General features: G+C 40.5%; 1 protein-coding gene across 1 annotated transcript in view; it reads left to right on the top strand.

Moving 5' to 3' along the window:
- Positions 1-8,196: 8,196 nt before the first annotated feature.
- LOC125890250 (nuclear receptor subfamily 5 group A member 2-like) overlaps positions 8,197-25,930 on the top strand; it is a 45,657-nt gene continuing 27,923 nt past the window's right edge. Inside the window, exons 1-4 of the mRNA XM_049578803.1 lie at positions 8,197-8,425; positions 11,264-11,382; positions 11,788-11,929; positions 13,170-13,825. Of these exons, the coding sequence (XP_049434760.1) occupies positions 8,404-8,425; positions 11,264-11,382; positions 11,788-11,929; positions 13,170-13,825 (939 nt within the window). The 5' untranslated portion in view covers positions 8,197-8,403. The remainder of the gene's footprint in view (positions 8,426-11,263; positions 11,383-11,787; positions 11,930-13,169; positions 13,826-25,930) is intronic.

The following is a 25,930-nucleotide window of genomic DNA, read 5'->3' as shown; positions in this document are numbered from 1 at the left end:
CTGTGTCACATCACACATGTACCAGCTGCAGCAGTTCAGCAAGGTAGTCGACCTGCACATGTAGAGGTAGGTGGTGTGGACCTCAGTGCTGCCACTGGTCACCGGCCCCCTGTGACCCTCAGCACTAGGGTTGGGGATTGCTGAATTCTAGCTGCTGTAGCCATTTACTGGCAGTCTGTGGAGCTGCCTTCTGCTCTCCTCCTGGCAAAGTGGTCTCCTAGTGGCAGAGAGTGGGGCAGAGGGACTGTGGGGTGTGCTGTGCCGGCTCTCTGTATAAACACGAATCGATCTTGTGTGCATGAATTTGCCAAGACCTCAATATTTTTTTTCTTCTCTATGCCTACTCCCAGGCTTCATACTGTACTTGTCATTTAATGAAGGTAAAGTCCAATATTCACTTAGATCAGGCTGTTCTCACAAATTTTTCATGTTTTCCAACTAAAAGTTGTGCACCCAAATTTGTACCTATTCCTACATTTTGAAAAGCTGTGATCATGTGACCAATCAACTGACGGCAATAAACAAGGAAGCAGTCATGAGCACGTGTAAGGAGGCAGGTTGGGGTGGTGGACGTGTCATAAAAAAACAGACTTTTACTGGAGACTTTTCACTGAAGTCATGTGTTTGGATCAGTGTAAACTCTGAGTCATTTTAAGGTACTTCCTCACCATGTTTCTTATCTACACCTAACCACAGTAACTTCACATTCACCCTATGGGCCCTAGGCGTTTTTAGGGTATTTTTACTGCCTTTACTTTTAAGCTCATATCATAGTCATTCTAAAGGCTACATACACATGCTATATCTTGTTTTTTTCAGGACAATCTGGGCTAACCAGATTTCATTCCATGTCCTTCTATGTGCCTGTATTTTATATTAATTTTAATATCAATGAAAAAAACAAATCCATGTGACTAAATTCTTACATTTTTACATGTATTTCACCATACCATACCATAGTTGGAAAATGGCATATTCTGCCATATATGAAGAAGGGAGACTCTCTGGAATCTGGCAATATAAGAACCATGATGCTGGGACATTCTGTCACTTCACAGTTGTCCAAAACATGTGGTTTGTGCCAGGCAGACATGATTGCCAGTATTTTTTTCATTATTGCAAGAAATTCCATTGACTCATTCACAAGTCAAAAATGTGTTTTATCTGAAAGAAACATTCAATATTTACATCTAATATAATAGAAAAATAGTCAACCAAGTGCAATGATGTCCTCCAAGATAATATTTGCCACTTTGTTTGCAGTAAACAAAGTTTGTTGTTGTTTTTCAGTTTCAGTTATATATTGGGGGGGCATTTTGGGCATTGGGGGGGACACATGAAGTGGCTGGTTTTGTCATACAAAGTTTGATGGAGTGTCAACTGGACAATATAGAGATATTTGCATCTTGAAAGCCGGACTACAAATGTGGATAGACAGGGAGAAATACACGCAAGCCTAAGACAGGTAAGATGGTAAGATACAATATTCCTCACTATATGAAGTGACTGATAACAAGATCTGTATAATGGATTGTAAAGAAATTCGTCAGGTTTTTATTTTGAAGACAATTAATCTGGATTTATAGCATGATGGGATGACAGCACAATGATATGTGTGGTATCACTGGAAAGCTCTAGTCCTGCGCTTTCATGTGATATGCGTGGCATTTCTGTGCGAGCCTGCATTCGCAAGTAATCCATTCCAAGAGTAATGTGTGTGCAGAGCTGTATGAAAGGTTTGTTATACATAATTTTGTGTAAATTTATCTTTTTTTTTCGCTGTGAAAACACTGGACTACCAGCAAGTGCTTGGTCTTGTCGGAAAGCTACAATTCCGCTGTTTCATGTGATATGTGTGGCTTCTCACTATGACACGCGGTCGCGGAGAAAACCTATAGAGAAGAACAGGTGTGAATTTGGACGCACTATACGCCGTTCGGGCCCATAGAGTTAATCATGTAATTGTATGTTAAAGATGTGACGTCATTCGTGGGGTGCAAATTCATAGGATATCAGTTCACAAAAAAGGGACTTTCACCTGGGACTGTCCCCCTTAGGTTGATTTCAAAAATGTGAGGGCAAGGTCCGCGTCAGGGGGCAACAACCACAACTGCTATCACAACTAGAGGTTGATGAGGTACAACAAAAAGCCAGTATGACAGGTCAAAGTAGGGTAGTCATTATCATCCCCACACTCAAAGATTGGGTACCAAGCCCCAAGCCCTTACAACATAGATTCCCTTACAGCAAGGGTGAATGATCTGAGATTAAGAATAATGAATAAGATGTAATCCCGGCACCCCTGACAAAGTACCCTCTAAAAGTCTGTCAGATGATGTGAATGCAGTACCCCACTAAGACCATAACTGAGACAACTCCTCTGATATATACAACAGCAACATTGATCCTAGAGACGCTTGACTACAAGATGAAGACCATGAGCCACAAAGAGCATTACCCTCCATGTGGAAGGAGGCAGGAGGCCAAGATCAAAGCGACATGAAAGGTGTGAGGAAGAAAGGGATACCTAGGAAGTACAACGCACTGTCCATACCTAAGGCACTGGAGACTGCCAAGCAAAATCTCACTGCTTGGCCACCCGCCTAAAGAGATACACAAGTGAAGAAGACGCCAGGAGAATAAATAGGATGTTCCTCACTGAACCATCCCAAGTGTACTCTCACTGGTGCGGTAACAACACTGCTAGACCAGGCAGACCAACCTGTGCGCCGCCTGGATTGACTACAAGAAAGCCTACAACTCAGTGCCACGCACATGGATACTGGAATGCTTTGGAGCATACAAGTTGCCATCAAGTGCTGCATATACCAAGGTGATGCACTATCCTTGCTACTGTTCTGCATAGGCCTAAACCCCCTCAGCCAACTCATCACAAAAAGTGGCTACGGATACCAGTCCCGAAGTGGAGCAACCATTTGTCACCTCCTCTACATGGATGACATCAAGCTGTATGCCAGGAGTGACTGAGACATTGACTCACTGATCCACCTCACCAGGATCTACAGCAATGACATCAGAATTTCATTTGGACTAGATAAGTGTGATCGGATGGTGTCCAGGAGAGGGAAGACTATCAGAACCGAGGGGGTTGAACTACCAGAGGGCAGCATTACAGATGTTCAGGACAGTTACAAATACCTTGGGGTCCCACGGGCATATGGGAACCATAAGGAGGTCGCAAGAAAGTCAGCCACAGCCAAATACCTACACAGAGTAAGTCAGGTCCTGAAGGTCCAAACCATCAACATGTATGCCCTGCCAGTCATTGGGTACTCCACTGGTATAATTAGCTGGCTAAGAAGGAGATGTTAAGGGCAGGCCACTGATATCAAGACAAGAAAGCTTCTCACAATGCATGGAGGGTTTCATCCCAAGTCCAGCACCCTGAAACTGTACACTAAGCGTAGTTAGTGGGAGCAAGGACTGGTAAGCATCAGAGCCACTGTCCAGGATAAAACAACCAAGATCTAGGAATACATGATTAAGATAGCCCCCAAAGATGAGCTGCTAAGTGAATACCTCAGGCAGGAGTAACCCAAGAATGCAGAAGAGGAGGACGAACCATCTTGGAAGAATAAGCCTTTGCCAGGCATGTACCAGATTGAAGAAGTGGCCAACATCAAGAATTCCCACCAGTGGCAGTAAAAGGCTGGACTGAAAGACAGCACAGAAGTACTAATCATGGCAGCACAGGAGCAGGCACTTAGTACAAGATCAATAGAAGCAGGGGTCTACCACATCAGACAGTACCCCAAGTGCAGGCTGTGTAAAGATGCTCCTGAAACAGTTGAGCACATAGTAGCAGGGTGTAAGATGCAGACAGGAACAGCGTACATGGAATGTCATAACCAAGTGGCTGGCATAGCATACAAGAACATCTGCACTTAGTATGAGCTGAAAGAATCGAGAATTACCAAGCTAAGATCATGCGGGACTTCCAGATCCAGACTGACAAACTGGTGATGGCTAACCAACCAGACATAGTGTTGATCGACAAACAACAGAAGACTGCAGTGGTGATAGATGTAGCAATCCCAAGGGACAGCAACATCAGGAAGAAGGAACACGAGAAGCTGGAAAAATACCAAGGGCTGAAAGAGGAGCTAAAAAAGATGTGGGAAATAAAGACAGCAGTGATGCCAGTGGTAACAGAAGCACTTTAAGGTAAAATTTCTGAGGTCAGTGTCAAGAGGAGTGCAGTCCTAGGATCAGCTAAGATTCTGCGCAGAACCCTCAAACTCCAAGGCCCCTGGTAGAGGACCCCAGCTTGAGGAAGTCACACCACACTACCACCCCCATGGGAGGCTGGGGGGATTTTTACAATATACCTTTTGTTCTACCATTTACACAGTCACCCATTGGGGATCAGTGCCTTACTCAAAGACTCTTTGGCTTGTGGACAGGACAATCTGTGGCAACTGATCAAAGCAGTGAAACAAAGTGCAGCAAAAATAAAACAATGATCTGAAAGACACTGAAAGCTCCATAGAGCAACACAGTTCTGTGTTAAAGGTGGACTCTACGATTATGTAGAAAGGTTGTTGATATTTGAACTCAACACCCAAACAAACACACCCCTCCTGTCAGTGCTCTTTCAGAAACTCTAATAGCATCTGCCATGTTATTTACATTACGTTACTATCATTGCATCGGTCCACTCCTCATGGTTGGGGACGTGGAGGAGGGAGAGTAGTATTTGATTGTATCCAGTTACAGAGTCAGGGATGTGTATGAACACCGGATAATTTCAGTGCACACACAGACAGCGAGCGAACGGTGAGGGTGTATTCCCTGATCTTGATAAAAAAAAGTTTATTGTGTTATACTTGCTGACTGCACCTTTAATAGTCTATGATGTCTACTCAAGAAACATTTTTCACATTAGACATAGCCCTTTGTTTTAGTGCTTTGTTTGGTTATTCACAGTGTAATGTTTAGCACCATAAGTTGCATTAAAACCTGTTATGTAATGATGGTCAGATCATGATGATTGGTAATGATGGCCAATCAGAATATTCCTGCCTTCAGAGCAGCTCAGTTCATATCAAGGGGGTGGCAATAGCTCAGTCCATAAGGACTTGGCTTGGGAACAGGAGGATCGCCATTGCTGGTTCAAGTCCCTGTGCGTACCAAGTATAGAGTGTGGACTGGCTGCTGGAGGGGTGCCAGCTTCTGCACTACCGAGGTGCCCTTGAGCATGGCACCAAACCACCAACTGCTCGAGGATCCATGGGCAGCCCCCTTGCTCTGACATCTCTCCATTTGATGCGTTCTGTTTTCCCCCAGTAGAGGGAAAAAAACTGAATTTCCCCGTGGGGATTAATAACTGCGATTCTTCTTCCTCTTCTTACTCTTTTTCTCAATCTTCTTCTTCTTCCTCTAAATTAAACTTAATTTACCTATTTCACATTGTTGTGGTAGCTGTTCTGAGTAATTCAATAGGCTGTCACTTTTTTTTTTTTTTTTTTGACCAGTAAACCAGTTCCTGTAGCATTATTTCTCACAAAGGAGAAGAAGGAAGCTGATCAACATGGGATCGATACACTCGGAATCTGAAATCCTACAAATTCTGGTCAAATTCTGCACAGCAGAGAAATACATTCTCTTGTAGCTTTCACCCAGAGTGATTGCAGCAGTATCTTCTTTTGTCCACAAAGATCCTGCCACTCCAGCAGAAAATGGTTGTCGTGTGGGGGTACAAAATGAACCAAATATGAATGATGAAGTCAAAACACAAGCCGGGCCTCAGCCCTTCCCCTTTATTTATTTTACAAATATATCTGGGAGACAGAGACAGAGCTTGTCTGATGCTGGGGCTCCGCTGATCTGTAGCCACAGCACACTTGCAAAACAAATTCGCGCCTGAGACAAACAGCAGATAGGCCATATTTCTTGGCCCCAGTGACAGAGGGCCCAGCTCAGCAGGGGCCTCTTGCTCCAGTCAGCCCAGCTTGTTTTCTGGCCTGTGCTCCTTAATAGTTGGATGAGCAGATATAGGCTAATTGAGAACCTTGAAGTGACGCTGGCAGGTCAGGGGTTAAACAGATTGATAGCTAGAACCTGTCACCCGGTGTGCACCTTCTGCTGAGCAAACAGTCTAATGGCAGAGATGTGCTGTGCAAGTTTTTCCAGGGGTGGGGCAACTTTGACAGGGGCATAGGTTCACTTAGCTTACTAATCTTGGCATTAAATTGTTATGAAGTTGCTGTATACCATAATTTACTACCAAATCATATAATTAAAGTTCTGAATGTTGAAAGTATAGCAATGACTGGTGACTGGCAGGACATTATTGTATTTAAATGTACATTTATTTAAATAGATTAAATCAGTAGCAATGGAATTGGATTAAATACACAGTAAACCTCAATTTGCTCACTCATCTTATTTTTTTTTTTGGAAACAGCTTGCACTCAAAAATTTGGGTTTAGTACAATACAACATAAAAGTTTCAAGTACACCAGACTCAAAGAAAATGTGTCACTTGACCCTTGTCTGTCTTGTCTTTCAGTTTAGCATCACTTCTTTTGTTGTTGGAGCATTTAATTCTATGTCATGAACATAAAAACATCTAGTACACATTTTTACAACCATTTTTTAATTTCACTGAGCTATAAAAAATATATGTTAAGTGCACAATGATAGTGTTGTTAATTGGCCTTGAACTAATTAGGCTAAATTGACTGTATACATTTTAGTCAAATTAACTAATAACTCAAAAATTGTTGACATAGCCTCACTTAAAAAAGTTAAGCTCACAAGGGATAAGTTTTTGTGTCAAGTGAGCATGAAGTTTTTATGTTATTTTGACAATCCGGGACATCTGTGTCGACTTTAAGTGAGTAACCTGACTGCACTCAATTAACACTTGTGATTACTGGTAATGCCACATGATTTTGGATTTGCCTCTTATTTTTATAGTACATTTAGATTTTATATTTGCACTCTTTCCTACAACTGCTGCAAAGCAATTTCCCTTGGGATACATTATATTATATTTTATCTTATCTTATCTTATCTTATCTTATCTTATCTTATCTTTTCAGCTTTGTATTTTATTGTCTTTTTGCTTTTTATGTTTTTGACAAGGCATGTGTCAGATGAGACATGCCTTGGAAGGAAAGCCAAATGAACATAGGACTCAACCTTTTCAAGGACAGTCAGGGCTCTGGAAAATGTTATCAAGAGTCATCATCCTCAGATCCAGAGGAAGAGGAGCATGCAGATACAGAAACCTTCACTTTACTGCAGAAACTGAACCCAGCTGACAGTCCAGAGAGCGACAGTAATCAAAGACAGTGAATGAATGTGAATGTTTAATGTTGACTTGAGTCATGTATGTGTTTCCTGTCTTTAAACCTGTACAGTGGTCTAATAGCTGAGAACGCTCAGCTTTGTCCGTGTTTCCACACAGTGACCCTCAGCAGCCACCCACTACTTCCTGCCTCAGCTAACAATAGCTAGTTTGACTTTCCATAGTGCTTACCAAGCAAAATGTGTCAGGGTCAATTAATATTAATGCCAATGTGTTTCATTTTGCTGAAACATATGTGCTAGGACTACTCAGCATGTGTACAGTCAGCCAATGCGGATAAATATAGAAATCTGCAGAATGAACATTGTTCCAACAGCCAGTGTAAAAATAAACTGACAAGCAGTAAATATATCTATATGATTTTGTGCAACAAATTTATCTTTAGTGTTTTTAGTTTTTTACCAAACAAACAAAATGTCAGAGGCCTAATTAGCATACTATACCGAATATATTTCTATCAGTGCTATTAGTAACAATGATACCAACAGTAATAATTATAATTATAATGATTTACAATATTTTAATACAACCGCATTTTTCTGGTAGCCTATACACTGTAGAACTTATTACCGTTTATGAACTATCTGTGTTCTGTCAGCTGTCAGTCATCGCGAAATATAAGAAGTCATTTGAACTGGATTTTTTGAAAATGTAATATTCTTCAAGACCTTTTGAATCTTTTAACCCTCCTTCTGTGTCTGCCTAAGTGTGACTCCTCCATCAGCACCGCTCCGCTCTCTAGTCCAGGCATTTTCACGGAGGAGGCAGCGATCATGTGACTCGGAGTCCACCAATGGCATCGCGGCAGTCTAACTTTTGTGATAAGGAAAACGCAGTAAGGAGCAAGCGGACTGAAGGAGTTTCACTCTGAGATCTTCAATGGTCTGCATCACACACTGGCCCTACTGGCTCTCAAAGCAGCACTATCACAAACAGTGACCATCAGGATTGTATTGGTCTTTCTTCATTTTGTTCTCCTCAGCAGCCAAGCAAGACTGCAGCAACACCTAAACCAAGGTTTCAATTATCAGACAATCATCACTGACTGGCTGCTGTCTGCTGTTCAAATGTTGGGAGACAAGGCTCACGGTAAGTCTGTCTACTATTTTACAAACTGTGCTCTGCACTCGCTGCTTCTATCTGATAGATAAGCTTATGACTTAAAGCAATTTAAACCCAACAAAGTCAGGTAAATGTTGAAACAAAGGCCCAGTGGCCTGAACCCGCATATAACATATGAGTATATATAACTCCAGGGCATCCCTAACCTGCTGTTTAATTTTTTAGGTTAATAATAGTTTGAAACAGACATCATAACATGTTTTATATCCAAACACCGTTTAAGCCCAATTATAAAATTGCAATTAACTGAAGCAACAGCCCAACCAAAGCAGAGTGGCACTTTTTGAGGTACCTGAAAAAATAAATAAATAAATAAAATATAAAGTAAAATATTCCATAGATAACAATTTACAAAAAATGAAATAGAAAATAATCCAATATAATATAGCCCACATAATAATTAGCACCCTGGTGACAACTGAAAATGCTACGACTTTGCATACTACAAAATCTCTTGAAATCCTAATGATGTAGTTAATTACCAGCAAAATAAAAGAAATAAAAGGTTCGTCGTTTAAAAATGTAAAAAAAAAACGCGTATAAATACTACTACTTCTACTACAATAGGCTAATAATAATAGCTAATTATAATAATATTAATAATGATAATAATAGTAATAATACTATTAAGAATGACTCAGTGTAAATATGTAATAATAATAATAGTAATAATAATAATAATCGTTTAATACTTGGTGGCTGTCTTTTGATGCCTGTGGTGCTGATGGCGCGGGGCACCACACGAGACCCCTTGTAGCGTGCGTGCCCCCCGGGCCGTTTCACTGGACTCATGACGCTTCTATTTCGCGGCCTGCACATTTGACGCTGATTGTTCACGTCGTCCCTGTTCATTGATGACTTTGTATCAACTCAGTTTTTTTTAATCATGGCGCGTTGTTCGGCAGCAGTTTAATATTAGGCTATATTTCACTCGACGGAGGCTATTTGACCGCTCCGTCAACGGGACACCGAACCAAACGAGACGAGGAAGGGTTTGCCGATGCTTTTTCTTGTCACCACATTGTAGGGCTGTATAGGCTGAGTGAGTGATGAATTCGACTTTATGGACTTACTGAAAAGACTTACAGAAAAAGGCTTCATCACCTGCAGGTGGGTGTCCGTAGCTACGGGGTCTAATAGGTAACATCCACTCTTCCTCACAGTGTGGGCCGGTCGCTGAGAGTCTACAAATAAAATCTCTGAACAAGTTACATGCACGTGCTAATGCAGAAGATCCAGAGAAGGCTAAAACCATAGAGTCACTTAAGGCCTTATTTTACTGTGGAAAACAGTTTTTCCACCATAATATAAAACCAGTCAGAAGTGCATATTTGAAGCGGTGTCAGACTGATGGAATTAAAAAAAATGGTCATAAAAAAAGCACTAGGCTACTATTATTAGTGATATATCATTGGTTATTAGTTGAATAAACGGGTGGAGAACATAGGCTACAGTAGACCTACATTATACAGCATCGTTTTGACGATGAATGCGCAAATATTGCTAATGTAAGTTGTACAAGTGAGGGAATTAAAAAAAGGACCACCTTCATATTGTAGGCCTACACAAAAACTATCCCACATCAACACAAATAATGCACATTATAACTGTTACATTTATTTAGATTATTTATGCGTATGTAGGCTTATAATATAATTATTATAATAATTATGTTCGACTAAATAAATATACAGATAAATAAATCGCCTTTGCCTAAAAAGGTTTAGGGCATTTTGAAATAAATATCAGCTAATTTATAAAACATTTTCTTATTTTTTACTTACTTTTTTACTTTACTTTTGCCTTTATTCATTTTTATGTCAGAGCGAATTGCATTAAATCTGAAGAACAACTGGTAACACTGAAGTTGCTGCATTCAGAAAGAAGAATAAGTATCATCATAGTTTGAAGATGAAGAATAACGGGCGGAACATTATTGTGTTTGCGTAACTGAAGAACATTCAGGCACCCCAGTTCCTTCAGACTGAAACTGAGGACCTGAAATTCTCTGAGCTGATTACTTTGGGGGAATTTAGGTCGATTTTAAAGGATCGAGAAAATAGCACTCTTGGTCAATGTGATTTCTACTCAGTACAGTTTCATTTATAAAGCCTAATATCACAAATCAGAATTTTCCTCAGAGGGCTTTACAGCATATACCACATCCATCTGCCCTTGAACCCTCACACGGCATATTCCCAACCTGTTGTTTAAAAATTTCTTCAGGGTTGTTGTCGACTTACCTCCCCAAGTTTGTAGGCTATCATGTAAATAGAAAAGGAGAAAGGACATTGGCCTATTTGCTGTGGTTATTAATTTGTTACTGAAATTATCTGAAATTCTTTTAGTAAATTGTACATTTATGCATTTAACTTTTTGTATTGTATTTTAAACGGATGTTGTAGCTGCTCTTTGTGGTGTGTAACAGTTGGAACTGTCTGCTTGTGTTTATAGCTGTAACAATGCGCTTCTCACTTGGCCAGGTTGCTTGTGAAAAGGGGATATTACATCTCAATCTGACTTTTACCTGGTTAAATAAATAAGATTTTTGACGTCAGACATTTGAAACACGATCAGATTAAATGGCGTCCTTACTGTTGGTCTCGTGCACATTTTTCATTTTCGAAGTTTTTCTTTGTAGAAAATACCGAAAAAAACGTATGCTTTATTTGCACTGTAGCCTGCATTGTGCCGTGTTGCCTTTGGTGATGCAAGCGTGTGTGTGTGTGTGTGTGTGTGTGTGTGTGTGTGTGTGTGTGTGTGTGTGTGTGCGCGCGCGCGCGCGTGCACGTGTGTCTGTACCAGGTGTCACTTTGAAGGTTATGGAATACACATATGATGATGACCTGGAAGAGCTGTGTCCCGTGTGTGGAGACAAAGTATCCGGATATCACTACGGTCTGCTCACTTGCGAGAGCTGCAAGGTAACAACACACTCAAACTTTAACTGAAAGAAAACCTTAAACACCAAAACCTGTTACGGATGTTGTCAATATGGTCGATATAATAAAGTAGGCCTATCACACCTGTTTAACGCGACTTTTCACTCTTGATTAAAAAAAAAAACTGTGGCGTTTAAACGGTAGGCTATTGTCGACATTTTTAAATGTTTTTTTTTTCCATTACGCCTACTCATAATTTTAATGTAAAATTAATAAGACACAATATTATGGAGTATTAATTCGACCTTTGCAAAAGAAATACTGGAAAGCAGCCATTGTTCTGCCGCGACGTTTTATTTCGAGGACGCAAATTTGCCTCCTTAAAAATGTTGAATATCATCAACTTGCTGTCTCCTCCGCTGTTTCCAACGCGTCTCTGTTTTTCAGGGCTTCTTCAAGAGGACAGTGCAGAACAATAAGAGGTACACATGTGCGGAAAACCAGGAGTGTAAAATAGACAAAACCCAGAGGAAGAGATGTCCTTTCTGTCGCTTCCAGAAGTGCCTCAACGTCGGAATGCGGCTCGAAGGTACACTTTACAACTGCATACAATTAGTCCGTCTTTTTATCACAACAACAACAACAACAACAACAACAACAACAATAATAATAATAATAATAATAATAGAGTTATTAGTATGCCTATTTATGCTATTATTGGGGAAAAATATAATCTCATTATGTATTTCATGGTACTTTAATTCCAACAGTAATTCCAATAATGCAACTGTAGGCACATATTGTTATCATATATTACTGCAGTAGAAACCCCTGAAATATTTCTTGATTTGTAGGATGGTGGCTCTGATGTTGTTTCCTATACACATGGGATGGGGTTAATTCCCAGACAGCAATGCAGGAAAGCACCTGCTTCCGCAGCAGAAAAAAGGACACATTCTTGACTTACTGATAAAACTCCAGAGACTCCCCTGTTTTAAATCAAAAGCTCTATTTAGACTACAAGAAGGAGTGGAGCTTCACAGGCTCTGGGGATTCTTCTCAGCCCTAAAAAGGGAAGTAGAAATGACCAACATGCCTGTTATTTACTCTGTATAGGGATAGTTAGGGATATTGGTGAAATGCAACTTTTCCCTCTGCTTTTACACACTGCAAATTATTTTCACGAAGTTACAATATGTAACAGTAATATTTCACAATAAGTTGCAATATTATTACATCAGAGGTTTTTACTTTGATATTTAACCAAATTTAGAATTGTATTGAGAACTTTATGCAGGCAAATATAATAATTTACAGAAGCACACTGCTAAATCACAGTAATATAAGAAGTTTATCTGTGCGATTTCAGTAAAATACAGTAATTATACAAGTAGATATTGCTAAATCACAGTAATTAAACCAATCAATTTTAATCAATCAAAATGTACATAGTTGAATTCAGTAATTTACAGGAACATACTGTTATATCACAGTAAAGTAATGGTCTTTAACTGTGAGGTTACAGTTAAATATAGTCATATTGCAGGAACATGCTAAATCACAGTAATATGCAGGCACAACTACTGTGAGATCACAGTATACAGCTGTCATTTCACAACAATTTACTGTAAAAATGATACAGTAATTTACTGTGAAAGTAATGCAACTAGTAGCCAGTAATTTGCTGTAAATGTGCAGTGGAATATTTTACAGTGCAGATCAGTCTTCATTAAGGAGTTTTTCAAAGTGGATGTTGGCAGTGGAGAATTCAATAGAGTCTGTGTTTCATGTGTAAATCTGTTTTTCACCTCTTGTGTCTTGTGTGACAGCGGTGCGCGCAGACCGCATGCGTGGGGGGAGGAATAAATTTGGCCCCATGTATAAGAGAGACAGGGCCTTGAAGCAGCAGAAGAAGGCTTTGATACGATCCAACGGGTTCAAGCTGGAAAGTGCAGCTCCTCCACCAGCCTCTCCTCTGCAGACTGACTACGGCTTCACCGGTACCGTGCACAGTCTGCCCACCATCTCGAAAAGTCTGCTTCCCTCCACCCCGAGCTCCATCACCCCTACAGACTACGAGGCCAACCTCTACGGACCCCCATCTCTGGGCATATCCATGCAGTCCCACATGCCCCTTACCACTCAGTACCAGTACACAGCCTTCCCAAGCAGGGCAATCAAAGCTGAATGTCCCGACTACACCAGCTCCCCTGAGTCACTGACAGGATACCCATACCCAGACATGTACCCCTCAGCCTCGCCACAGCCGCCTAGCCTGCCGCCGCTGGTGTTGGAGCTGCTGCGCTGCGATCCAGATGAGGTGGTGGTGCAGAATAAGATTGTTGCTCATCTGCAGCAGGAGCAGGGTGGGCGGGGGCGGCTGGACAAGCCCAGCACCTTCAGCCTCATGTGTCGCATGGCAGACCAGACTCTCTTCTCCATAGTTGAGTGGGCTCGGAGCTGTATCTTCTTCAAGGAGCTCAGGGTGAGTCCCAAGTCCTTTATCCTATCCTTATGCTCACACAGTTACACATGCACACACTCATAACGGTGGAGGATAATGTCACATTTCACAGCTGCACTCCAATATTTCTTTAATATAAAACTCCACCTTAGAGCTGTCTATTACACAACATAGCTATGGCTTGTCTACCATCCATTTATCATGTTTTATACATACTCCTCAAAATTCATTAATGTTTGTATTATATCCTACAGAAAGCTGCCATCTTGTTTTTGTGGTGCTACAACAAAATTCTGTCTTTGTCAAATAACAAAAAAATTGCTGCCACTTCCGAAATCTGAATTCTCGTGTGTGTACCAACATCCACATCCATCAAAAAAGAATCATTTACTCATTTATGCTGCACTTCACAAAGAAGATAGGGAGGGAAAAAATGACAAATGGATGAAACGTTGCATGGAAAGATGAAGGCAACACAGACTCTGCAGGGAAATGTTAGCTGAGCTGTGGCTCTGCACTAATTCTAAAATAATCTTCTCTTATTTTACAGCACACACATTCTGTTTGTTTTGTTCCAGTTGTTATACTCTTTTGCTTTCTTTTTTTTTCTCTTACTCATCATACAGAGACATGAATGGTCCTGATTTCAGTCATAAAAATAACATTTCAATAAATCAACTGCTTCAGAAGGCAAAGCATTGGAATGCTTAAATGCCTCATTCTGTTTTTCTCATCCAGCCAGTATAAACTGCTCTGATTAGTTGTGATGTTTGTATCACAACTCTAATTGGCCTGACAATCATAACATGTGTTCAGTAGCATTGTTAGGTCTGGGCATTCCAGATCTAATAATGCTACTGGACCCCAGTATTGAATATGAATAGTCTCCGGTATTTTATGAATAGGCCCCGATCTAAATACATATATACGCTATATGCACACTGTAAATTATTTCGTTGTAAAATAATGGTAAAGAGCTGGCAGCACAGATGACCTTGCAATTTTTATTATAAAACGGAAATATGGTATATTTCTGTATTTCAACAATATATAGTAAAATACCGTAATTTTACAGTATCCATACTGTTTATTGTTTTCACAGTCTATTACCATAAAAATTAAACACAGCATATTTCTGTGATTATTTGGATTTTCAGTAACCTTAAAGCTTTATTATTCTGTGGCTGTTTAAAATATGCATGTCTATGAAAATTATGCGTGATAAGCAATAAAAACTCAGATTAAAAAAAACAACTCAAGATCAAAATTGAATAGGCCTACATTTATTTAAAAGGGTAGTGTCAACATGAATGCTGCTACTGTCCTGATGGACGACCAGGAGAAATTAGCCCAAACAAAAACAGCCTACGAGTGTCTGCTTTGAACTATGGCAGTAAACTAAAATGTTGAACTGGGCTTGTTAGAGATTTCCCCCAACCCTTACCAAACCTGACAACAAATGAGATTTGAGCCTCATCCATACTTGATTTTTGGGCCAATATCAATATTAGGAAGTAAAACATTCCATTATTAGTATATCAGTATATATTACTGAGAATGTTGTTCCTCAGATGAAGACAATTATATTAACGTTACCAAAATAAATCAACAAAAAAAGGCCCATAAAATATAAGCTCACTGTTTGAGCTATTCAAATCTCCATCTCACTGATAGATGACATTTTAAAACTAGCTAGACAGCCCGTTGAGCATCAGTGTAATATGAAACAATCTTGGCAATATGAACAAGATATTAGCAAAGAAAATATGACTTAAATTATTTTCTACCTTGTAGATGCAAGACCCAGCTGATGTTGATGAAGCAGGACTTGTTGATGTGAAGTACATGTCCTGCAAACTGTGCAGTTTCTGAAGTCCCTTCAGGAGCTGATAACAAATTATGTCCATCTATTTTTCTTAAAGTAAATTGACAGTGAAACAAAAAGCACTGGCCTAATGTTAGAGTGAAAAAACTCATGTTTTATCAAACTTCTGACCACTATAAATATTATGATATCTTTGATCAAAAACGCAAGTTTGGGGTTCTTGGTATCTTTCAAGTAACACATTTTGTGTGATCATGTGCATGAGAGATAGAGAGAGAGCACACCAGTCATCACTTAAATGTTAAAGCCTTTACTGCTGGGTGATTTAACCTGTAATAATACATCTTAATTTATGAGTTGGTTATATTTTGTATTATTATTCTAAATATTCAAAGTAACTAAAGCAGACAAATGAATGTAGAGGAGTATAAAGTACAATATTTCCTACTGAGATGTGGAGTAGAAGTACATATAAAGTAGCTTAAAATGGATACGCTCAAGTTCAAGTACCTTAAAATTCTCTGAATTTTAATGATAGCAGTTGCAAAATAGTCTGTTTCTACTAAATATTAACAGCTGCTAATATTCATAACATCACAATTAATAATTTAAAATAATAATTTTGGGGAAAAAATGTTCTGCATAAAAAAGCATCAAAATCCCCATGGACCCCCCTACAGAGGACTTGGCTAAGCCGTCTATGTCCTCAGATTCTAGAAACACCCCTGTGTGTGTCCATCTCTTTAGAAATTTAAGAATCATAACTGAAATTTAAAATTCAAAAAGACCAAAAGCCAGAAGTTTATACCCCCAAACAGCAGTGAACAAGTGCTCAGAAAAAGCTGGACTCTCTAACAGCGGCCATACTTTTTCATAATCCTCACCTATCAGTCATGTAAAAATTAAAATCAAGCTGCTGCAAATTAACATTCAAGTCAGCCTTTATTGTAATGGTTTTTTTTAAAATTTTATTTCATTGTAATTATTATAATGTCCTGCCTCATTTAATGTCTCATTTGTATAAATATGTGACACTTAAATGAAACAACCAATACAGCAAGATAGTACAAGTCATAACTAATGCAAATAACACTACTTATGAAAAGCTGGTTTCTACATGTTAATGACAACAGTTGATGTTCTGTTTGCCATCATGTATGTCCCAAAAAAGTTCATCCATTAATAATCACAGGCTATTGCAAGGACATGCTATCCTGTTCATCCTTTATTCCTATTTTCTATTTCCTATCTATATTCTTTCTCCTATATTAAATTTTAATAGCACTAAAATAGCAGGAACATGGTTACATAACATTTGCTTTGCTAAAAGGGAGCAAGAGAGGTTGTTTTTAAGATGAGACTTGTTTTAGTTCTATATTAGTATAGTCCACGGGCCTACATGCCTTTTCAGTAGAAAAAAAAAAATACATGAATGCATTCACAGTTGATGAAATTGACTCATACACCCACGATTCACTCACAGTTCACTTGCAGTTCACTCAGAATGGACATGACCTTACTTTAGGAGCACAAACCGTAGTTGGGAGCTGCGATTTTTGTATGTTATGAAAATCGAGTTGCAGAGACTAGAAATTTGCTTGACGTACTTATTGTAAATATTATATGCAGTTTGGTATTTGTCAGACTTAAAGGAGCTCTATACAATATTCAGAATACATTAATATTGTAGCAAACAACTATTCCTATTTCAAGAAATACTGTAGTTATGGCGTCCTGAGCAGAGAATGAAGTCATGCTCCCTCTGTGTGTGTTGTAATCTACGCTTCTCTGTGGGTTCAGGGGCGTAAATATAGACAGTGCAGGCAGTGCGGTTGCACTGGGGACCATGGGGTGGAGGGGCATGACTGCCGCCTGGAAATACACCCGTGTTCAAAGAAGAACTCACATTTAAACAAAAATGGTGCTATTTTCCATACATGCCCTAAATAAGGCAACCCATCTCCATCATGGTTTTCTGGTTTTGTAAAACAGTGTCTAAAAAAGTTAAAGTAATGATTTCCTATTTTCTTTTGTAGATTTGTCTTATACAGATATGTAATGATGATTGCTGTGTAATATGTATGTTAATATGTCCAGTATCAAGTGTCTGCAAGTGGAAGTAACGTAAAAGTGGCGGTTAGACACACTATTGCTAAAATATATTTATATACCTAAAACTGTGTGTGTGTGTGTGTGTGTGTGTGTGTGTGTGTGTGCTTCATAACTTGTAACGCAACAGGGCCTCTCATAATAGCGTGCACTGGGGCCTTGTAACTACATTACGCCACTGTGTGGGTTGTTGTGGTCGACGGTTCGGATGCATGTTAGCGCATGTGAATCCCTGTGTGCATGTATCCCATTGGCTAGCTCCTTACTGCTTCTCTGCACTGTGCTCATACGGTGGTTACAGCTGCTATTGGGACAGTGTCATTGCAGAAGCACAGCGCCCACCCTCCAGCTCCCTTACTGGTTAACACCATTAGCTCTGTCAGCACTTTTGCAGTTTTAGCACTGTTCAGGCTGTTAGCACCGTTAGCTGCTAGCCACCAGCTCCATGTTGAGAGCCGTGTGCAAACAACCACTGAATCATAGTTATGCTGTGAATATCATGTAGAGTAGTGGTTCCCAAACTTTTTTTTTAAGGGACCCTTTTTCTATCATCAACTAAACAGGATCATACAAGCTACGACCTTCTGCACCTTTCCGCTGGAGATGTTTTTTTAAAGGGTTAAGGGTAAATAAGATGCCAGATTGCATAAAAAAGTAGACAGAAGAAATAATTTCATGGGTAGGATCCTCCCAGACCCCTCTACAGAGGTCTGGGCTAAGCCCCCAGTGTCCTCATGTCCTCAAATCCTAGAAACGTCCCCGTGCTCCAGCATGTCATATAAACACATAAACACATGCTGTGTTTAATGGAAATGTGTTCATGGCAACTGTAAGAGATAATGCAGCATCATCTTTAATGTAATGATGTCACAGTTCTAAGAATACAAAGTCATAGCAATGAGTAATGAGTACTGCGATGGAATACTTTAAGCCTTGTACGGGCAGTTATTCCCTGCTGTTTTTTCCTCAGTGCTGAAGTGTTGCTGTCCACACACACAAACACACCTCTGGAAATAAAGACTGGACATACATCAGTGTCCCACTCCATCATCTCCAGCACTGATTGTCTTTGTGAGTTGTGTCACAGATACACAGTAGTATTGGGCAGTTTTGATGATTTAATAACACAGTCAAACTGAAGTCCTGTGCTGGGGAAATCAATACTGTTGTTGTGGTTAACTGTGCTGCACTCTTCCAAGTAAAAACAGGAGATTAGAATTATTTCTGACATATCAGACAGGTTACACAACAGTGAAGGAAATATTCTCTTCCCCTGTAAGTATGATATAATGTACTAACAAACAAACATCTGTCGACAAGCCATGGTCAAACTGATTCAAGCAATTAAATAGTTTAACAAAAGGTTGATTCTGGCCTTGGTGAGATTTGGTGAGATTCCTACCTGTCTTTTGATCAAATTGAGTTTATTCAGCTACAGTCAGAGCAGGTCTACTTTCCTGCTCCACATTCATTCCCATTTTCATTTCCCCTTGCTTCTTTTCTGGGACTGCCACAGGTTTGGACATGTGGTCTTCTGCTGGTTATCTGGTTAATATAAATGCCCATATGTTTATGACAACATTTTGGCAGGACTCTTCACAACTGGAACATCTACTTAGCTAGAAACCAGTCGAAGCAGAACCTAATCAACCTAACCCAATTTCATATTCCTGAAATGTGTGTAAATCTTCCTGTGCTTTCTTACTGTTTTGATTCTTGCTCTAAAAAGACAAAAGAGCAAAGCAAATGTGTCTTTGTTCAGACTGTTGTTGGGAATCAACATATATTTACCTCACTCGGTGGCACCAAATATGTTAGGGTCAACACATTAGGCTTCACACGGAGGCAACAACTATGTTGGGGTTTAATTGGCGGAAATAATTAATAATTATTATTAATAATTAACAATTATGTTAAATTGCGTTAATGTGACTTAATTAACATTAAATCACCTCGTGGGGCACCATTCCCATAAAGGGAAAAATGATAGCCAGTTAAAGATATCAGTCTCATAAAATAGGCTACACTATTAATTTGGAGTTTGATTAATAATTAAATTAATTACAATAACCAAAATTAACAGTAACGCCTGAAAGATTTCGGAGTTCTTGACACAGCAGAGGTTGACTATTCATTCACTCTTGTGCAACATTAAACAGACAGCAGGCATGATTCCAAAGAATTATATTTATTCACAAATTAGCAAAGCAAACCCCACAAATTCTAACTAACTATATACAAGCTTGGTATGTATATGTGTGTGTGTGTGTGTGTGTGTGTGTGTGAGAGAGAGAGAGAGAGAGAGGGAAAGAAGAGAAAGATAAAGGCGGGTGTGGTGATCAAGGAGCCGTTTGGCCTGGCAACAGAGAACTACCAAAATGGCTGAATCAAGGCTGCTTCAGGTGTTTGTGTGACTGTGTGGTCAGGACAAAGACAAAGGAAAAGAAGCGGGAGCTTTGAAATGCCTCTTTGGGTGTAGCTCTGTTGAAAGCCTGTTTGTTAATGAGTCTATGTCAATGTGATGTGTGTTGCAAATGGTCTGGATTAGATTGTTTAGTTGTGTGCAAGAATCTGTTTGTGAACAGCATTAGCAAACTAAACACTTAGCTTTGGCGAAGCCAACTAATCAATGACCTGACTGCCAACAATCACAACAATAGCTCAATGAACAGCATCAAATCACATACAAGAAGTTAAACAATCTTGCTTAGCCTGTAAAGCTGTGATAAGCTATGCCCAGTTGTTACATTACCGATCCTTGAATGGATGGGGGGAAGAGTCACTTGGTGGTGTGCTGCTTTGTTAGCTGGCAGAAGAAGGCTGGGAAGGTGTGGTTCCAGCTGCAGTCTTTGTTGTGTCCTTTGTTCCGAAGGTTCTGATCCGAGGAAGCTGGTCACTCGGGGTCCTTGCAGAGTTAGACGCTGGGTGCTAACTCACTTAGTTCCTTGTTGCTGGAAAGCTAGTTGCAATGGCCTTGTGTTTGCAACAGAGTCTGTGATCAGTTGCCCTCCCTTTAGTGGTTTGGGCCTCTGGAGCAGGGGTTTGGGCCTCTGGGCTGTTCCAAGCCCAGCCGGAGAGCGGTGTGCAGCTGCTTCAGCAGCTGGAGCAAGAAGAGAAAGTTCTGTGGAAGGGAGCAGATCTTGTACAGATGCCTGTGACATCACAGAGTCACATGTCACTGTAAAAGGTCTTGTCCAATCAAGTTTTGGGACTTGAGTCTCACTGAGGTGTGAGGTGAGATCTCCTGTGGAGATGGGTGTCGCATAGCCCTCTTTGTTTGAATATATATGAGGGGGCAGTCATAAATGTGAAGGGGGCATCATGCTCCAGCACATTTTTGCCATAGGTAGAGCTGACAAATAAAGGTCACTCACTCACTCGCTCGCTCACTCACTCACTCACTCACTCACTCACTCACTCACTTGCAGAATGTGGGGACGCTGTGTGAGTGCCCTATAGAGGGTGTCAAAGCACCGTGGTCTCAAATGTGCTCACTGCTTGTTTTGTTGTTGATAACAGTGTTTTCTACATGGAATTGGGTTGTTGTTAGCTATGTGTCCAACCCCCAACCTAAAGAAATGGATTGCACTTTGTCAGGCCTCTACCCTAAGACCTGTCTAACTTGGGTGTCCCACCTGAAGACTAAGCTCCTGCTGGTATAGCTCTTAGGGTCACTGAGGCACGCAGACCCCCTGACCACAATAAGGTGGCAATCCCTCAGGGAGGAAAACTGAAAAATAAAATAAACAAAAATAAAAGAAAAAAAATAAGAAAAAATAAAATAAAAATTGCCTTCATCCAGGCACAACCAACATCTTAACATTTATCTTATTGGATGGCCATTAGGCATCTAGACATATGAAATAAATTTGAACCTAATAATTACAATAACCTTACTATAGCCAGTATTTACCAAAGCTAGTCTCATAAAAAAACTTCTCAAACTAACAGAACTAACAAACACAACAGATATAGGCTAGAGCGGAACATTTTATATTTTTTTGTTTTGTATTGGGGTTTTTTTGGTCATTTTTTGTTGTTTTTTGTTTTTTTGTTTGTTAGTAATTTAACAGATTTCTCTTCATGCCACTCTCCTTTGAGCTGAAAGCTGCAGGAGTGAAAAGTTAATAAAAGCTTTGTAAAAATCGATTGATGATTGAAGAAACGTTCGTACTGACCGGCTCACTCTCTATGCTCACACTTTGTTGTTAACTATATATTAAGTATCTCACGACACAAGGTCATTTGCATACTAAATAGTGATTGGGTGTTTACTGAGGGGAGGGTCTCTGCCGACTGCAGACAGTTGTGGTGTCTAAAGCACTACTGTGATGTCCGGGGTCAAGAAGTACATATGGTCAGGGTCAAGAAGGTATGTATGACCCAGGTCAAGGATTGGTGAAGTCCAACTAGGGTGTCTCTCTGTCGTCTGTTTATCTTTGTCTCATTTCACAAAAATAACCAACCTATATAAGCAGGATAGTTGGGGCTGTTATTCAGAGCAGTTCATATTGGCTTCGAACTCTCTCTCAGGCAATTCTAAGTGCTTGATTTGATGCTGTACTTAACGTTAGATCACACACAGCTGGCACACAGCACGGAGTGGAGTAGAGACAGATGAGAAAACTTTTCAGGCTTGTGCCTTTTTCGGCGGATTTGATTTGAGGGGGCAAGCCATTTGTTTAAGGGGGGCATTGCCCCCTCTTGCCCCTGCGTAGAACCAGCCTCAATGCTCCCCTGCCCTGCTGATACAGGAGAGAAGCATTAAGGTTGCTCATCTTTCATTATCATGGAACTGATACATAAAAATATTAATAATGCATTATTATTAAATCCCCACCAAAATATACAGATTCTTTATGTGTGTAAACATCCAATATGCTTGTCTGCTTCTACTTGTCTGTATTCATTTGTATTCCATTAGTTTTTACATTTTCTCTCACAAACACCTATTGTTCCTGTCTTCATTTAAAGGAGCTATATGTAAGAAATCTAAAGCAAATAGTCATAAAATCCTCCTAATATGTCACAGAGACTAAGGAATAATGTTCATATAACATACTGATCTCACTGACAACAATAGTACAGCCAAAATATTTGCATCTAAAAAACATTTTTGCAGTCTGCAAATCATGTTTATGTTTTGAATTTGTGTTTTGGCCTGTTGCGCCATCCACCGCCGTCTACCAGTCACGCAGTCAGAGTCTCAGCATTAGTTACAGTTACGACTGAGCTACAGCAGCACGGCAAGCAGCATTAGCAGTGTCCCAGTACATAGCATTAGCAGCCGGCTCCTCCTCAGTTGTATGCCGGCAGCAGCGTTAGCAGTGTCCCGGTACATAGCATTAGCAGCCGGCTTCTCCTCAGCTGTATCCCGGCAGCAGCGTTAGCAGCAGAAAAGCCAGACTTGCTCGAACAGTCCGCTGGAAAACCGAAGATCAAGGACACGGCGATGCAGCCCTGCCATGGCAGCTGTCTGTAGGCAAACAAATCAGTCTCCAGGGTGCCGCTGTCCAGCAACCTCGAATCTGTAGGGGAGGGGGGGCGGACACGACTCGCGGCAGTATTTTGAATTTGAGTGCAGTAACCGTTTTGGCCACATTCTTACATACAGCGCCTTTAAGTAATCCTCTGATGCATAGGAGGCGATGCGCTAAAACATTGTAAAACCTCCCATTTCATGCATGTTACAGTCTTGTCATCATGTTGTTTAACCAACACGTCCTCTTACCTAAACAACAGATTAGGTCATTGGCCAAAGACTCCCAACATGCCATCTATGACTGTTGGAAAGTAGCAGTGATAGGCATACGTACTAACAGTCACAGTTTTAAACACATGGTTAATTCTATGAAAGAGTCGCAATTATGCACCATAACAACGTGGTTAGGTTTAGAAAAATGATCATGGATTGGATTACCTATTTTTGTTATGTAGCTCAAGTTAAATCATAAGTTACCTCACATTACATAAGTGTGTTAAATGAGCCGTATATAGCATTGATTACACATGGCTCTCAACATAGAGGTGGCTCAGATGCTGGCTAGCTCAGATGACAGCACACACAGAGGTAGCATCACGTCATTCTCTGCTCAGGACGCCTTTACTCGACTATTTCTTTGCATAGCAATCAGTGGTTTGCTGCTATATTGATGCTCACAATGTCACATAGAGCTCCTTTATAATAACTCAGTGTTGATTTTTGGCTTAATATGGGACACAAGCAGCAGTCTCCTTGGTGTAAGTCCTGTGTTTGTTTGACCATCCATCTACCATGACTTCCTCCTTACGCTGACTTTGTTGCTCTTTTTCCTACATCACCTGACTTGCTCCTGTCATAATCACTATGGCCACGAGAGGTTGTCACCCAACAATAAGAAGGAAAATAATAATATGAGGAATAACAAGTGTGTTCCTGTATGTGCTGTGCACATCAAGCACACAAATAAAATGAATCATCATGACTATCATTTATCATAATTTGTCTGCACATATCCCATATCTACACGCACATATGGGATTCAAATAAACACAAGAAGTTTGTGCTCTAGAAAAGGATCAGCACTCAGTGAATAACCTCCTAAGCCCTATGGTAAGCTATTATGGCAAGGCTTAACTATACAGACCAGTGAGCAGTGATAACTAACGTCTTTGGGGTCATTGGGTGGGAACCTCCTTTCACCAGTGTTTCGTCTAGTTGGTCCCACGACACCTCCAGGAGGCTAGACAGTGATGTCAGGTGTCCCAGAGAGACTCCCCTAATGCCAGGTCTCATTGCTCCCCACACCAACCCAATAACCTCCTTTAACTTACTTACACATGGCTTTCTCAGCCCAAACAGCACTGCCACCTTCAACGAAACCCAGGCTCCATACATGCGAGCTCCAGGTAGAAGCAGTGCTGATACTACCTTTCCTTCACTATAATCTGTTTCACACGCTACATAGCATAACTACAATATAAGCTAAAGTTAAAGGAGATAAATAAACTTACAGGATCAGCAAACACACTCACCTTGCAGCATGGTCTCAAACAAAAGGGATTCAAATAGGCCACTCCCACACTTAAATAACTTTCCTCTTCCTGGATTTCCTCTTGAGAGGAAGTGGATCTCTTCACCTGATCTCAAGGAGTTATGTACCCTGCTTAGTAGTTCCCCCTGCTGGCCCCCAACTGACATTATTTCTACGCTTCCAGATCCATTGGCTACACCTGACTGCTTCATCTGACATTTCCTTCACTGTCTTCCTCAAACTCTGTCCCTGCACTCCAAGTTCCCCCAGGAGCGAGATAGCTGATTTTGCTATGAATCCCCTACACCCCACTTCCACTGGACAAATCCTAGTCTTCCATCCTCACTGCTCAGCTTCTGCTCCTAAGTCTGCATATCTAAGCTTTTTCCTTTCATAGGCTTCTTCCACTGAGTCATCCCAAGGAACTGTCAGCTCAATGAAATAAACTATCCGTTGACTCACTGACCACAACACTGTCAGGCCTCTGCTTGGTACAAACTATTTCCTGGGGAACAACAAGCTTTCCCCCTAAATCTACTTGCATTTCCCAATCACAAGCACCTTCTAGGCGGCCACACCCTTGCCTCCTTACTAACTTATCCCTTCTGTATTTCTCTCCCTCACGGACAAACTGAATTACTAAACTCCTATTTTTAACACCTTCAGAATTCGCCTGTCTTCGTTTCCCTTCGATGCCTGCAGCTAAACATTTCATCACCTGGTTATGTCACCATGTATATTGGCCTTGTGACAAGCTAACTTTACAGCCTGACAGAATATGTTTTAAGGTTGCGGTACCTGAACACAATGGGCATGATGGGTCCTCATTTACCCACAGTTTTAGGTTCTGGGGGGTTGGTAACACATCGTATGTATCCCCTACCAGGAATCTAATACGATTCTCCTCCATACTCCACAGGTCCCTCCAACTAAGCTTCCTCCTCTCTACACTTTCCCAATTCAGCCACTGTCCCTGTTTAGCCTGGGCCACTAACTGATCTTGGGTTCCACTTCCTCCACTTGGTTGGATTTGGAACCACACTCCTAACTACCACGTCCTTACTCCCAGATAACAAGATCTCTGTCCTGACCTTGGTACATTGAAATTCCTCTCTTAAACTAGATACTGGCTGCTGAAATATCCCTTTTCCATACAATGCAACACTACTTAGGCACCTA

Source organism: Epinephelus fuscoguttatus, linkage group LG6 (assembly GCF_011397635.1).
Source record: "Epinephelus fuscoguttatus linkage group LG6, E.fuscoguttatus.final_Chr_v1".
Lineage (NCBI taxonomy): Eukaryota > Metazoa > Chordata > Actinopteri > Perciformes > Serranidae > Epinephelus > Epinephelus fuscoguttatus.
This window is presented reverse-complemented; position numbering and strand designations above follow the sequence as displayed.